This window comes from Lycorma delicatula, chromosome 2, assembly GCF_047948215.1.
Source record: "Lycorma delicatula isolate Av1 chromosome 2, ASM4794821v1, whole genome shotgun sequence".
Taxonomy (NCBI): Eukaryota; Metazoa; Arthropoda; class Insecta; order Hemiptera; family Fulgoridae; genus Lycorma; species Lycorma delicatula.
This window is the reverse complement of record NC_134456.1, coordinates 57,768,777-57,783,418: the sequence shown is the minus strand read 5'-3', so window position 1 is coordinate 57,783,418 and position 14,642 is coordinate 57,768,777. Positions and strand designations below refer to the sequence as shown.

General features: G+C 28.0%; 1 protein-coding gene across 9 annotated transcripts in view; it reads left to right on the top strand.

Annotated features, from left to right (window-relative positions):
• LOC142318824 (sensory neuron membrane protein 2-like) overlaps window positions 1-14,642 on the top strand; it is a 75,257-nt gene that overhangs the window by 21,350 nt on the left and 39,265 nt on the right. For all 9 annotated transcript variants that reach the window (XM_075355346.1, XM_075355344.1, XM_075355343.1 and 6 more), the window contains exons 5-6: window positions 8,589-8,855; window positions 13,882-14,096. In XM_075355346.1, coding sequence (XP_075211461.1) covers window positions 8,589-8,855; window positions 13,882-14,096 — 482 coding nt within the window. The remainder of the gene's footprint in view (window positions 1-8,588; window positions 8,856-13,881; window positions 14,097-14,642) is intronic.

The following is a 14,642-nucleotide window of genomic DNA, read 5'->3' as shown; positions in this document are numbered from 1 at the left end:
TTTCAATGATTTATTTTTCCTTTTCTTTTTCTGTTTAGTGTATAAATACGTCACGTATATTTTTTCACAATTGTGCAACTAAGGTAGTTATTTTTTTATTATGTTTTGATAGTTGTTTTTCATAAATATTATTAATTAAAGTTGTATCTTATTCATTTTCAACTGCTGTATGTTTTATGATGTTTAACTCATTATTTAATTTTTCTTTGATATTATGTGTGTAACTGATTTCTCTATTAATCATATTTCTATATTTGTGTTAATTTTATGGAACAAAGGGTGATTTGATTTTTTATGAATTGTTATATTATTAGGTGTAGGTTTTCTGTAAACTGGTGTTTCAATTTGGTTGTCCTTCTTTATTTTAAAAGAATTTACATTAAAACTTAATGTAAATGAGTAATGCTCTGTACTAATTTACTGTTAAAATCCTGTAAATATATTTCTGATATAATTTCTGATAGTGGAAATCGCATCGGTAAGATATTTTTTTTTATGTATAATATCTGTTATTAAATTCAAAATAATTTTACATATATTTCTTATAATAGTGATGATACCTTTAATAAATTTTTGGATCTTCTTGGTTACTTTTTAATTTATTTTTTATTATTTCTATGGTATGGTCTATAGGTATGCTAGGATACATGTTATTTATGTCATAACTAACCATTTTAGTGTCTTTATTCCATTTAAATTATTTACTAATGTGTAACCATTTTTTATATTAAATGTTTAAGGTAAATTCAATTTATTCCTAAGAATTATATAACAGGAGGCAGATTTAAAACTGATTAAACATTGGGAATTTAATTTATGAATTCTTGGTAGACCAGTTAATTTAGGGGCAATTGGATCAAAAGGATATAATCTAGAATGATATTTTAAATTATTATTATAATTAAAAGTTGATCTGAATTGTTTTATTAAACTTTTTATTACTTTCAGAAATTTGTTAGTTGGGTCATTAATTAACTCAAATTTATTATCTACAATGTTCATTAGGTTATTCTTTAACTGTCATGATAACCAGTGTATTTATTTTATCTAATTTTATTGTTGAAAGATTTTTTTGTAATTAATTTTGCTCTTAATTGGTAAATTATTTGTTTATTGATACATGCTTTATTAGTAAACTTTTTTTTGGATATTGTAGTTGGTAATATGTAATTGTTCCTTATCTGTAGGATTCATTCTGTTACAATTTATTTCAGAAACTACAACAATGTTTTTAATAATGTTAAATTTTATTATTATTACTTAAGTTTAATTTAAATGCATTAATCAGATGATTAATTTTTCATTATCATTAAAATTAATATTTGTTATGTTTAAAAATTTATTACTTATGTTATTATCTGAATTTTCTTGAGAATGTATAAAATTAGGTTTAAATTTATTTGAATTATTATTATTATTATTATTATTATTATTATTATTATTATTATTATTATTATTATTATTATTATTATTATTATTATTATTATTATTATTATTATTATTATTACCATATTGTTTCTGATTAAAAAATACTGCATCATAAGTACTTGTACTTTTATCTCTATTTTTAATTTTTATTAAATTATACTTTTTGGTTTCATGAACCTTTTTTAGGTTATATTTATGTTTTTCTATATTAATCTCAATTAAGTTTCATATATAATCAAAAAATGAGTGGTGCTAAGCTTTTTTGTAATTTTAAATATGTGTATTACACAATTCAATATTTATAAAATTTCTCTTTTAGTATCCTTGTTTATCTTATGTTTTATTCGGAAACATTTGGAAAAATTTTGTTTTATCATGGCTTTATTTTATTTGAAATTATTCAAATTTATTAAATGTATGATATATCATAAGGTTTAATGGTGTGCAGTTTATAAAAATAAAAACTCGTTTTTGCTTGGTTACCATTCATAATCATTTTAGTAAAAAATTAGTCTTTCTAAGATTTGCATTTATACATTAATATATAAAGTGTAAATAATAATATAAAGTATAAAGTTTTTATACAGTATTAATACACTTATAAATATAATTTTTGTTTCCTAACATGCAATACATAATTTTAATCTGTTTTTTGATGTTGAAAACTAATATGAACTCAGAATCTTTCTGTCACCCACCATTTTTGAAAAATTTTTAAATTTTAATTAAAGAATTTTTTTCATTTTTCAACGTATAATTAGCATTTTAAGCTCCTATATTGTATTTTGTTAGCTCATTTTTGATTGTTTAACTTTGTTAACATAATTTGTAAGCTATAAATAAACAATACTAGACAAAGAATTAAACCATATTATAGTCACATATTTGACATTATATCTAATACTGAAGAGTGAGCCTTCATAGACAAGATTAATAATGTCTGTGCAGGTCAAAACATTAGCTGAAACACAGCTTTGTTGTTTGTATTAAGCACTGGATTTAGGAATGAATAATTTTGTTCAGTCTTATTGCTGTCTTAAGTTTGTTAACAGTGCAGTGTCATAATGGCTTGAAACTGTGTAAATGATGTGGATGCTTTTTGTTATGTATGTAGTGAGTTTACCGTAAAATCATGTACCTATAGTTTGGCATGAAACAAATGATCATGAAACTGATAGTTATTTTTGTTTAACAAGTGTATCTGGAATTTCCAAAAAAAATCTAAACATACTGTAAAATATCCTTCATTGCATTCTACAATCAAGCGTGTACCTCACAGTGAAATTATTCCAGTTCTTGAGCCACCTGTGAATGTATATCTCGAAAGCACCAATGAAGAATCAGGCACATCTTATATCACAAGGTAAATTAAATGACTTTGTTAGAGATTTAAATTTATCAAAAAACAAGCTGAACTGTTAGGATGAAGGCTGCAATGCTGGAATTTACTTCAAAAAAATACAAAAATTAAGGGCTTTTGATGCTGACAAAAAGAACTTATTCAGTACTTAATTGATGAAAATAATTTAGTTTATTGCACAAATATTGATGAGCATATGTTGCAATTAGTACAAGTTCATAAACCTGAGAACTGGCGCCTTTTCATTGATTCATCCAAGTATAGTTTATCAATCGCTTATGGTATTAATTTGAATAAGACATACAATGTGATGAAAGACCTTGAAAAAATAAATTATAAAAAACATAGCTGGAACATACATGGTGATTTGAAATTATAGCTAATTTGTTAGGCATGCAGTTAGGCTATACTAAGTACATGTGTTTTCTTTGCGAATGGGACAACCGAGCAGGGATAAACATTATGTTACCAAAGAATGGAAGAAATGAGACAACTTAACTCCAAATGGGAAAAATATTATTCATGAGCCCTTAGTTGAACCCCAAAAAATATTTTTACCTCCCTCTGCATATCAAGCTAGGACTAATGAAAAATTTTGTGAAAGCATTGAAGAAGGGTAGTCCTGGATTTTTGTACATCAGGCAAAAATTTCCGAATGTAAGTGAAGGAAAAATTAAAGAAGGAATATTTGTTGGTCCTCAAATAAGAGAGTTGATCAAAGATGATGTATTTAACTCAATTTTTAGTAATATAGAAAGTGCAGCTTGGGCTTCATTTAAAGACGTTTGCAAAAATTTTCATGGCAAACAAAAATCCAACAATTACCACGATATTGTTAATCAACTACTTCATACAGAGCTGTGGGATGTAATATGTCTTTGAAAATACATTTGCTCCACTCACATCTGGATTTTTTCCTGGACAACCTTGGAGACGTAAGTGACGAACCCAGTGAGCATTTCCACCAAGATATTTGAGTGATGGAAAGCTGCTGTAAAGGGAAATGAAATACTAACATGCTGGTCGATTACTGTTGGACATTACTTCAGAATGTGCCTGAGACTATTTATAAAAGAAAAGCATCAGCAAAATTATGTTACAGATTTTAAACTATATTTTTCCTTAATTTTTTTTTAAGCATAATTTATTTAAAACTTATTTTTTTTGTCTTCAGTCATTTGACTGGTTTGATGCAGCTCTCCAAGATTCCCTATCTAGTGCTAGTTGTTTCATTTCAGTATATACCTCCTACATCCTACATCCCTAACAATTTGTTTTACATATTCCAAACGTGGCCTGCCTACACAATTTTTTCCTTCTACCTGTCCTTCCAATATTGAAGCGACTATTCCAGGATGCCTTAGTATGTGGCCCATAAGTCTGTCTCTTCTTTTAGCTATATTTTTCCAAATGCTTTTTTCTTCATCTATTTGCCGCATCACCTCTTCATTTGTCACTTTATCCACCCATCTGATTTTTAACATTCTTCTATAGCACCACATTTCAAAAGCTTCTAATCTTTTCTTCTCAGATACTCCAATTGTCTAAGTTTCACTTCCATATAAAGCAACACTCCAAACATATAAATTTTTTTCTGACATTTAAATTAATTTTTGATGTAAACAAATTATATTTCTGACTGAAGGCTCGTTTCACTTGTGCTATTCGGCATTATATCGCTCCTGCTTCGTCCATCTTTAGTAATTCTACTTCCCAAATAACAAAATTCTTCTACCTCCATAATCTTTTCTCCTCCTATTTTCACATTCATTGGTCCATCTTTGTTATTTCTAATACATTTCATTACTTTTGTTTTGTACTTGTTTATTTTCATGCGATAGTTCTTGTGTAGGACTTCATCTATGCCATTCATTGTTTCTTCTAAATCCTTTTTACTCTCAGCTAGAATTATTATATCATCACCAAATCGTAGCATCTTTATCTTTTCACCTTGTACTGTTACTCCGAATCTAAATTGTTCTTTAACATCATTAACTGCTAGTTCCATGTAAAGATTAAAAAGTAATGGGGATAGGGAACATCCTTGTCGGACTCCCTTTCTTATTACGGCTTCTCTCTTATGTTCTTCAATTATTACTGTTGCTGTTTGGTTCCTGTACATGTTAGCAATTTTTCTTCTATCTCTGTATTTGAACCCTAATTTTTTTAAAATTCTTCATCACTAGCATTCTTATATTTTCTACGTTCATCCATCAGCTGCAATATATTGTCTGAAACCCAAGGTTTTCTACCAGTTCTCCTTGTTCCGCCTAAGTTCGCTTCTGCTGATTTAATAATTTCCTTTTTAACATTCTCCCATTCTTCTTCTACATTTTCTACCTTATCTTTTTTACTCAGACCTCTTGCGATATCCTCCTCAAAAATCTTCTTTACCTCCTCTTCCTCAAGCTTCTCTAAATTCCACTGATTCATCTGACACCTTTTCTTCAGGTTTTTAAACCCCAATCTATATTTCATTATCACCAAATTATGGTCGCTATCAATGTGTGCTCCAGGGTAAGTTTTGCAATCAACGAGTTGATTCCTAAATCTTTGCTTAACCATGATATAATCTATCTGATACCTTGCAGTATTGCCTGGCTTTTTCCAAGTGTATATTCTTCTATTATGATTTTTAAATTGGGTGTTGGCAATTACTAAATTATACTTTGTGTGAAACTCTATAAGTTGGTCCCCTCTTTCATTCCTTTTGCCCAGCCCGTATTCACCTACTATATTTCCTTCCTTGCCTTTTCCAATGCTTGCATTCCAATCTCCAACTATTATTAAATTTTCATCTCCTTTTACGTGTTTAATTGCTTCATCAATCTCTTCGTATGCACACTCTACCTCATCATCATCATGGGCGCTTGTAGGCATATAGACGTTTACAATCGTTGTCGGTTTAGGTTTTGATTTTACCCTTATTACAATGATTCTATCGCTATGCGTTTTGAAATATTCTACTCTCTTCCCTATCTTCTTGTTCATTATGAAACCTACTCCTGCCTGCCCATTATTTGAAGCTGAGTTTATTATTCTAAAATCACCTAACCAAAAGTCGCCTTCCTCTTCTCCCCGAATCTCACTAATTCCTACTACATCCACATTTATCCTATCCATTTCTCTTTTTAAATTTTCCAGCCTCCCAACCTTTTTTAAACTTCTAACATTCCACGCTCCGACTCGTAGAATGTTATTTTTTAATTTTCTGGTGACCTCCTCCTTAGTAGTCCCCACCCGGAGATCCGAACGAGGGACTAGTTTACCTCCGGAATATTTTACCAAGGAAGGTGTCATTGCTATCATTGCTATATGAAAATACAGAGAGCCACATTTTCTTGGGAAAAAGGCAGCTGTAATTTTCCATTGCTTTCAGCTGCACAGTACTCAGAGGGCTGAGTGATGTTGATATGGCCGTTTAGGTCCTCCTGACTCACGCCCCTAACAACTACTGAAAGAGCTGCTGCCCTCTTTCAGGAATCATTCCTTAGTCTGACTCTCAACAGATACCTCTCCGATATGGTTGCTCCTTCGGTCCAGCTACTCTGTATCACTGAGCACTCAAGCCCCCTCACCAATGGCAAGGTCTCATGATTCACAGAGGAGGTATTTAAAACTAAGTGAAAAATATGTATTATAAATATGTAATTGAAAAATTGTATTTACAGATCTGTAATGTACGCAAAAAAGCAATTCAAGAAATGGTATCACACTTGAAGAAACAGTAAAAATTTTTTTTTTGTTTATCAGTGATATCCTTGTAAACATTACTAAACCTTACAGTAAAGAAATATTTAAACTAGCATATACACCTAATAACCACATAATCGAATATTTAAAGAACAGTAAAAATAATAACAAAATAAGCAATCTGTGTGAAATTGATTAAATTAAATGTAATGATTTTGATGGTATTTATTTAGGAAACAAATCAATCCTTTAAAACTAGATTTCTTGAACATTATAGAAATTACAAAAATAATAAATTAGGTTTATCTAATATGACAGATCATCTAATAAACAACAACCATTTTATTTCTGATATTAACACAAATTTTGAAATTAATAAAGATGACAGAAAATTAAATATATTAGAAAAAATATTACTTAACAAAAATACATAGAAAATTTCAATTTGATAAACCATCAGACAGTGTTTGAGGGAGATGGTCTTATAAAAACTGAAACAGACAGCAACACTCATTTAAATTAATATTTAATTTTCATTATTTTTATTTTGTAAAAATGGAATTATGTTAATCATGACTGAGGATGCTGGATCCTGCAAAAGTACTTTCATGAAAAATTAAAGATAATAAAGAAAGCAAAATAAATAAAAATAAATATCCTTTATGTAATAATACAAATATTTTTCTTATTTTATTGTATACTTTTTGTGATTTTTGGTAGATCATTTATTTTTTGATTGTTTGAGGATTTTTAATTTTTTTATTTTACCCTTTGAATTTAAAATTATCCCATTCTTTTTTTATTATCTTATATATATTTGTTCGTTCATGTTTTAAGTGGTTTATATTTTTACTAATCTTATTCTATTTTTTTCTTTTTTGTTTTATATTGGGAGAATTTTAATTTAATTGTATTTTATCGTTTTCAAGTGCATATTTACAATATTTACATTTTGTTTTAAGGGTACTGTGGTAATGTCAAATGTATTTTCTTCATATTCTGTACCAGGTGGTTTATTTAATAGAATTAAATATATTTAAGTATTTACATATGTATTTTATATATGTGCTATCTCTTTCTCTTAGTGTGTTTATGTGCATGTATGTATAATATGTTTATGTGTATATGTGTGAAATAAACATAACTCCTTTCTGTTGTGATAGATGGTGGGAAGTTAACTTATTTCACAACACAGCAGAACAAATATTTAGACACATAACAGGAAAACCATTGAATTTTAAAAGTGCATGGTAATTTGCATAATAATTACATAAATGATTAAATTACTTATTTAAGGGAATTTTATTTTTAATGTTTACTAGGATGTTTAAAAAGATTTCATATTACTTTTTTCGAGAAATAAAAATTGTTTGAAAAATTCTTATCAGACTTGAAAAAGCATCATCAAACTTTGGTTGAAGTAATCACCATTCTGGTAGACTATTAACAAGCTGAAATATTGTTGGGTTGTTGAAAAAGTTAAAAATTTAATTGTTAATAGCAGATTTCATTGTTCCTTAAATTCTGCTATTTTATTAGAAAGTAGTGTTATTTTATTAGGAATACTTTTATGCCAATCAACTGAAAACTACAATAAACTTTGAAAATAAGTTTATCAGAATGACTATAGGCTTAATCTTTACTCTCTTTTGATGCTTAAGCTATGTTTTATTTAATTCATGTTAGGTGAAATTACATAATGTGATTTCAGTAATATAATATTAAAGAAATTTGTGTTAATTGAATAAAGATAGAAAATAATTTTTTTAGTAGCACATCTAATTATTATTAGATATTGTTTCATCTAATAAATGTATTTCATTGATGGTTATTTATGAAAAAAAGAAGTTAGTTGTTTTTATGGTATAAATCTTTCTTCAAATTGAAACCCTTCTCAGATGAAACTTTTATGAACAAGATTTTTTCCGCTAACTCAGTTAAAAATTTTAATGGCATGTATATTTTGTTTGATCAAACCAAAGGTGTAACATTATTCCTCACAATCAACATTTGTATTACTGATTAAAAAGAAAAAATATCCATGGTGTTATTTTTTATCCAAATTGTCTACATATTTTATTTCTAAAAGAGTGCTGTTTTTTTCTAGGGGACTATTTTAATGGTGGAAAAATTGTTTCCATTTGGTTTAATTTATGTTAACCATGCTATACCATACTTATTTCCAAACCAGTTTTATCATACCATTTTTGTTCGTGCTACTGTTCAAGAATTACTTTTTACTGGTATTTTTATTAACTGCTCCCACACAACTGGTCCAGGAAAATTGGTTTGTGATGGGATGAAAGGAAAAACTCCAATCACTATCAGACAGATAACTAATACATCAAATTATGTATTTTCTTACTTTTTTCATGTAAGTAGCCTATTTAAAAAAAAAAATAATTAGATTTATCTCATAAAAATTAGTTTTAATCTGTTCATATTTTGACTGTATAATAAAACTCAGAGATGAAATGGAAGTAATAGTAAGGATATTTTGTGCTTTGCTGCTGACCATTAAGAATACTGCTGCTAACATTAAGAATACTGTGCTTTACCAAAATCATAATGAATTTTAGTTTTATTATTTTTTGTTGATTATACTCTTTAGTATAAGTTTTACATAGCGATGATATGATTTTTGTGTAAAAACTGAAATTTCTGTTGTGAATCTCTGAAATGAAAATTCGTAAATATTAAGCACTAAATGTGGTTAGATAGAAAAATAAACTTGGAAAAGAAGAATTGAGAAACAAGAACAGATGGTTGAGGCTTATTCTCTCTTTATATCTAAATCAACATTAATACTATATTAATGTCCAGTCTGGTTTCATGATAGGTTATATACTTATAATTTGTATAATAATTTATAATTCTTTTATTTAGCATCTATTTGTTTATTTGTAGTTCAACATAGTTCATTTATTTAATTATGAGTAAACAAAGATCCAAAAATTTTAAAAGAACTTGGAGATATTCACCATATTTGCCCAGTGAAAAAAATGGCAACCTTAAACTCAGAAATTCAAAATAGTACCAGATGTTTAGCATGTTTCAATACCCTTATATAAGCTGACTTGTTAAACAGTATCCAATAACAAATTTTTGAGGAAGACTACTTTTTAACAGATTCGTTAAAATCAGAACCTTGTTTTTACAATTTAAAGGAAAAATTCTTGTATTTAATATTTTTAATGAAATTAGATTTTTTAACCATGAATGTTTTTAATATATATATATTTTTTAAAAACTCATTTGCAGAAAATATACACCAGCCTCTCTTGGAGTATATATTTCAGTCAGAGACTCAAATTTTCATTATACTAAAGAATTGTTTTATTTATAGTTTAGAATATTGAAAAGAAAGAGTTCAGTAAATCTTAAACAGATCATTATGATGGTCAAGAAATATATTAAAAAAAACATTCTGTTAATATTAAGTATAATGAGCAAGCAATGATTAAACTTTAGGAAATGAAAATTCCATTTGCTGCTAATGAAGATTATATGCTGATATTCACTGGAACAAGAACTCATCAATAATGGCTCAAGTCTATATGCATTCCATTTTACTATCTTTTAGTTCATCTTTTCCTGGTGCGACACATGTTAGGATGTTAAAACATCATTAATAATTACAGATTAGACCCTATTACTGACGCAGTAACCATCAACGTTTTGTTTTGAAACTTTAGAAACAGTTGCCAGTTTTGAGCAGACTAAGAAAAGACTATATAAATGAAAAAGAAGCAAAACTTAATCCAATCACACCAACTTGGTTAACAACTGAATTGGTATGCTTAATAAAAAAAGATATATGACATTACATAAGTGTAAAGATGTTTCAGTACAGAGGTGTATTCTATAAACAGTACATGCATCATTTTTTATTATTTACTAGTCGCATTTTTTTTGTACTAGTGATTTGATTGCCAAAGATTTGATTTGTACAGAGTTCCTTGCCAAAGTTTCTTAAGATTCTTGTTTCATATTTATTTGATTCTCGATGATACTTGATTTTTTTTAATAACTTATTTGATCTAAAATGATGCTAATCTAAAATGATAACTTATTTGATCTTTTTGCTTGTTTAGCAGATGTATGAATAAATGTTTTGACATTTTCTTATTTATTAATTCAACAGAAATAATCAACATCAGGATAAAAAACTATAAATACTTCTGCTTACAAATTGGCAGTTCTGAAAAATTTGACTCTGTTTCATAAAATAAGTGTACAAAGTGAACTATTATAATTACTTTTAAAGTAAGTTTTTTTGGAGTCTGCATTCAGTTGAATGGTTTGGTGCTATTCAACACTTTTTTTTGTGAGCTACTCTTTTAACCATAATAGACCCTTGCCAGGAATTGAGCTCAGATCAAATGATCCAGAGGCCTCATTTTTTAAAATGCTGTTGTTGTGTAATGAAGCCTTAAAAATTCAGTTCATTCTATAAAATGTTAAACATTTTGTTCCTTTCTATATTACCAAAATTGCTTCTGCAGCTCTACAAATGTCTTTTATGTGTCTTTATTATTTTTAAGCTTGCCTTCTAATTAATATAAAGGCCAAAATAGCTTCTTTTGTTCCCATTTTCTTTCTGAAACTGAGCTAATATTCACCTGATATACACTCTACTAGGTTTTTGTAAACTGTTCTAGTAAGTATTTTTTATGTTACGTTTAACTAATAATGTGATAGGTTTGCATATATGTGCATCTTTTTTCTTTAGTATGACAATTAAATTCTTTTAAAGTTCAAGGGTATTTCTCCAGTCTTATAAGCTTTGTATTCTAAAATATGAAGCTTATTCAAACCTAAATCTCCCAGATAGCTTAGCAATTCAGATGACGGTTCAAATTTTTTTCCACTTCTTTAATTTGTTGGATAAATTTAGTATCTTTACAACTGTTCTACGTATTCTTACCATCTGTTAGCTTCTTCTTCTCTCTGAAACAAAGTTTTTCTTTTTCACTTCTGAACTTGTAAATGTTAGCTTCATTTCTTCAAAGTTGTCTCATTTTTCTCCATCCTACATCTGTCTTTCTTGAAAATCATATTTTTCTCATTATTATAACATTTCTCCTTCAATCAGTATTGCTTTGCTACTTTGTAATTCTGATTAATTTCATTTCTTATATGTTGATACAATTTTCTGCCTTCATCATATTTTGTATTTTTATACTTTCTGTATCATAATTTATTTCTCGTTATTCATAGTTATTCCACCTACTGATGTCTGCTTTTTGTAATATGTACCATATTAGCTTTTTGAACTGTACTCATTTGTTTTCAGCTGAATCTTTTGTTTTAGTATTTTCTACAAAAAGATCTACAATTTGTTCAAATGTTATCTTTATATTATTTTTGTTTTAGCATGTCTGTATCTCATTTCTTTGTTTTCATTTTTTCTCTATTTTTTAAATTTCAACCTGCGTTCTATTACTAAGTTGTCAGTATTAATTTCTGCTCCAGGGTATTTTTTAATCCATAATTGGCTATGAAATTTCTGCCTGTTTATTATATATACTAGTAATGACATCTTGTATCTTCTGGTCTTACCCTGGTAAGACCAGAAGTTCATTCTTTAAAGAATTTTAAATAGGGTGTTTGTAATCAATATTTTATATTTAGTTCAACATTTTAAAATTGTTTTCCTGTTTCATTTCTTTGACCTAATCTGTAATCTATTTTCCCTTCTCATTCTTCTCCTACTATTGCATTCCAGTTCACCATTAAGATTAAATTAACATCACCTCTTGCATATTTTATCTGATTATCCATCTTTTGAACATATCTTTTCTATTTCTTCATTTCTGGTGAAGAGATTGACATAAATCTATATTTTTATAGTAGATGAGGCTCCAAATATATCCTGACTAAAATAATTCTTTCTCTATTGCTTGTAATAACATACTCTGTTTTATTTTCTTATTCATTGTTACTTTTACACCTATTTCCATTTTTTGATTTTATGCTATATAACTGATAATAAATGTGATATCATTTTACCTAACTTCAATAATTCTTACCATATCTAGTTTTAGTCATCCATTTCTTGTTTTAAATTCCCTAGTTTACCATACATATTTAAATTTTTGACATTCATAATTCAACTTGAAGAAGAGCATGATTCTTATAATTTTTAATGACCTCTTGAGTAATCCCCAATGGAAAATCCAACTGGAGAACTATTTTACCTACAAGAAAATCATCACACCATTTAATTAAGAAATTAAAAAAATGGAAAGAAATTTCCTCAGAACATACATGTGTACTTTTCTGTTGCTTTTATCCATATTGTACTCTAAAGTAGATTTGTTTTAAGATTATTAAGAGTAAGTAAGTAACTTTTAAGAGGTCTTACCAAACAACAACTACTTAGTTGTGCTCTTAACTAACCCTTATTGGGTCAGCCCTTATTAAAAGGGCTGACCCATTCACTAGGCATCAGGTCAGGTTTTATGGTAGCATCAATAGCTACCATAGGCATGGTGGAGTAGGTCAGCTTATTTCCTGGTGGCTAATGACTTGTTTGCGACACAATATTCTTATAGGCTTTGTGACATTTTTTAGGTGTACTTTACTTCCTCAGAAGTACCCCACCACATCTCAGATATTGCTACTGTTTATCCATGATTACTTATTTGGGTTAATCCTTATTTATAAACAACCATCATATCAATGGTCTTGCTCTTAATGAGAAACTAGAAATGCACCTTGTTACCTACCGGTAGGCTAATAATCCAGTTATTTAACTGAGAGTGGTTTAAAAAATATGTTATTTAGAACTTGTTTTTTTATGAATATTTTTACAAATTAGAGCTCTAATAATTTTTTGGCCCTATATCCAGAACAATTCTTCAAGTAAAAAAATTTACTTATCACTAAAATTTAGGTTAAAGTTTGTTTTATAATACAGTTTTCTTTTTCACATGTTTTTTGTTTTTTTTTAGTCAGCACATTTGAGAATTTTTCAGGTTTTGTTAAAGGTCTAAATCTTTCATTATCTTTGTGACATACTGTAGCATTATATTTGCAAACTTAGGATATCTTAATCTTATTTTCTAAGAAAAAATGCTTTTTGAAATCTTTACTTGCCATTTTTTACTTTAATTTAATGTACATGTTTTAATAAATTATTAGCTTTTGTGCAGGGCTGGACAAATGCCGATTTTAACTAGCCTTCATCATGCTGTTAGGCAGGTAACCTCAGGGAGCAAAATAAAGTAATTTGCAGAATAGATTGCAAGAAATGAAGTTACATCAATTTTTACAATATTATGAACTGAGTCTTCACAACTTTGTAACAGTTAAATTTCCTACCACTTATTATATAAGTGTCCAAAAAACAATACTCAATATTTAAAAATAATCTTTATGTTTCAATATTTTGTCAGAAAAATAATTCATTAGTTGGACCATTCCGAATATCAAGAGGACGTAACAACTTGACTCAGCTTGGTCAGATTAAAATGTATGAGGAAAAGGTTCAACTAGACATTTGGCCTGAAAATTCTACTTGCAATATTATCCATGGAACAGATTCAACTGTTTTCCCTCCTTTTATTAAGAAAACTGATTCCATCTACATATTTGTTCCTGATGTTTGTGGGTGTGTACTTTAATTTTTAATACAAAGTAAATTTTATTATTGTAAATTTTGCTTGTGTATCCAAATCTTGCAAAATATTACTCTAAAATTCCTATTTAGATTTAATTGAACTTATTTAATTTCTATCTTTAATTGACTGAAATTGAAGTAAACTGAGACAGTGCTTAAAATTGACTAATTTATGCAAGAATCATTACTACAATGATTCAATCCCTTACAATCTGATTATTCCACAGTACCTTCATTTCTCAGCAGGTAAAATGTTGAAAATGAAAGATTGTAGAAAAAATTAGATTCTAATAGTTGCTGTCATGTTTAATTGTCTAATTCCTGTTGAATAATGAAGTTAACAACTTAATAACACTAGGTGCTCCTTACATTTTGCAACTGTATATGGTATACTGTGTATGGTTGGTATATTTTGGTTAGTGATCTGAGTACTGGTAAATATTTTTTAAAATTCAAGCATACTGTCCTCTCTATTTACAGATCAAAATTTGTTAGATCATGTTATATAGTGAAAAGAAAAAAAAACTATATGTATAT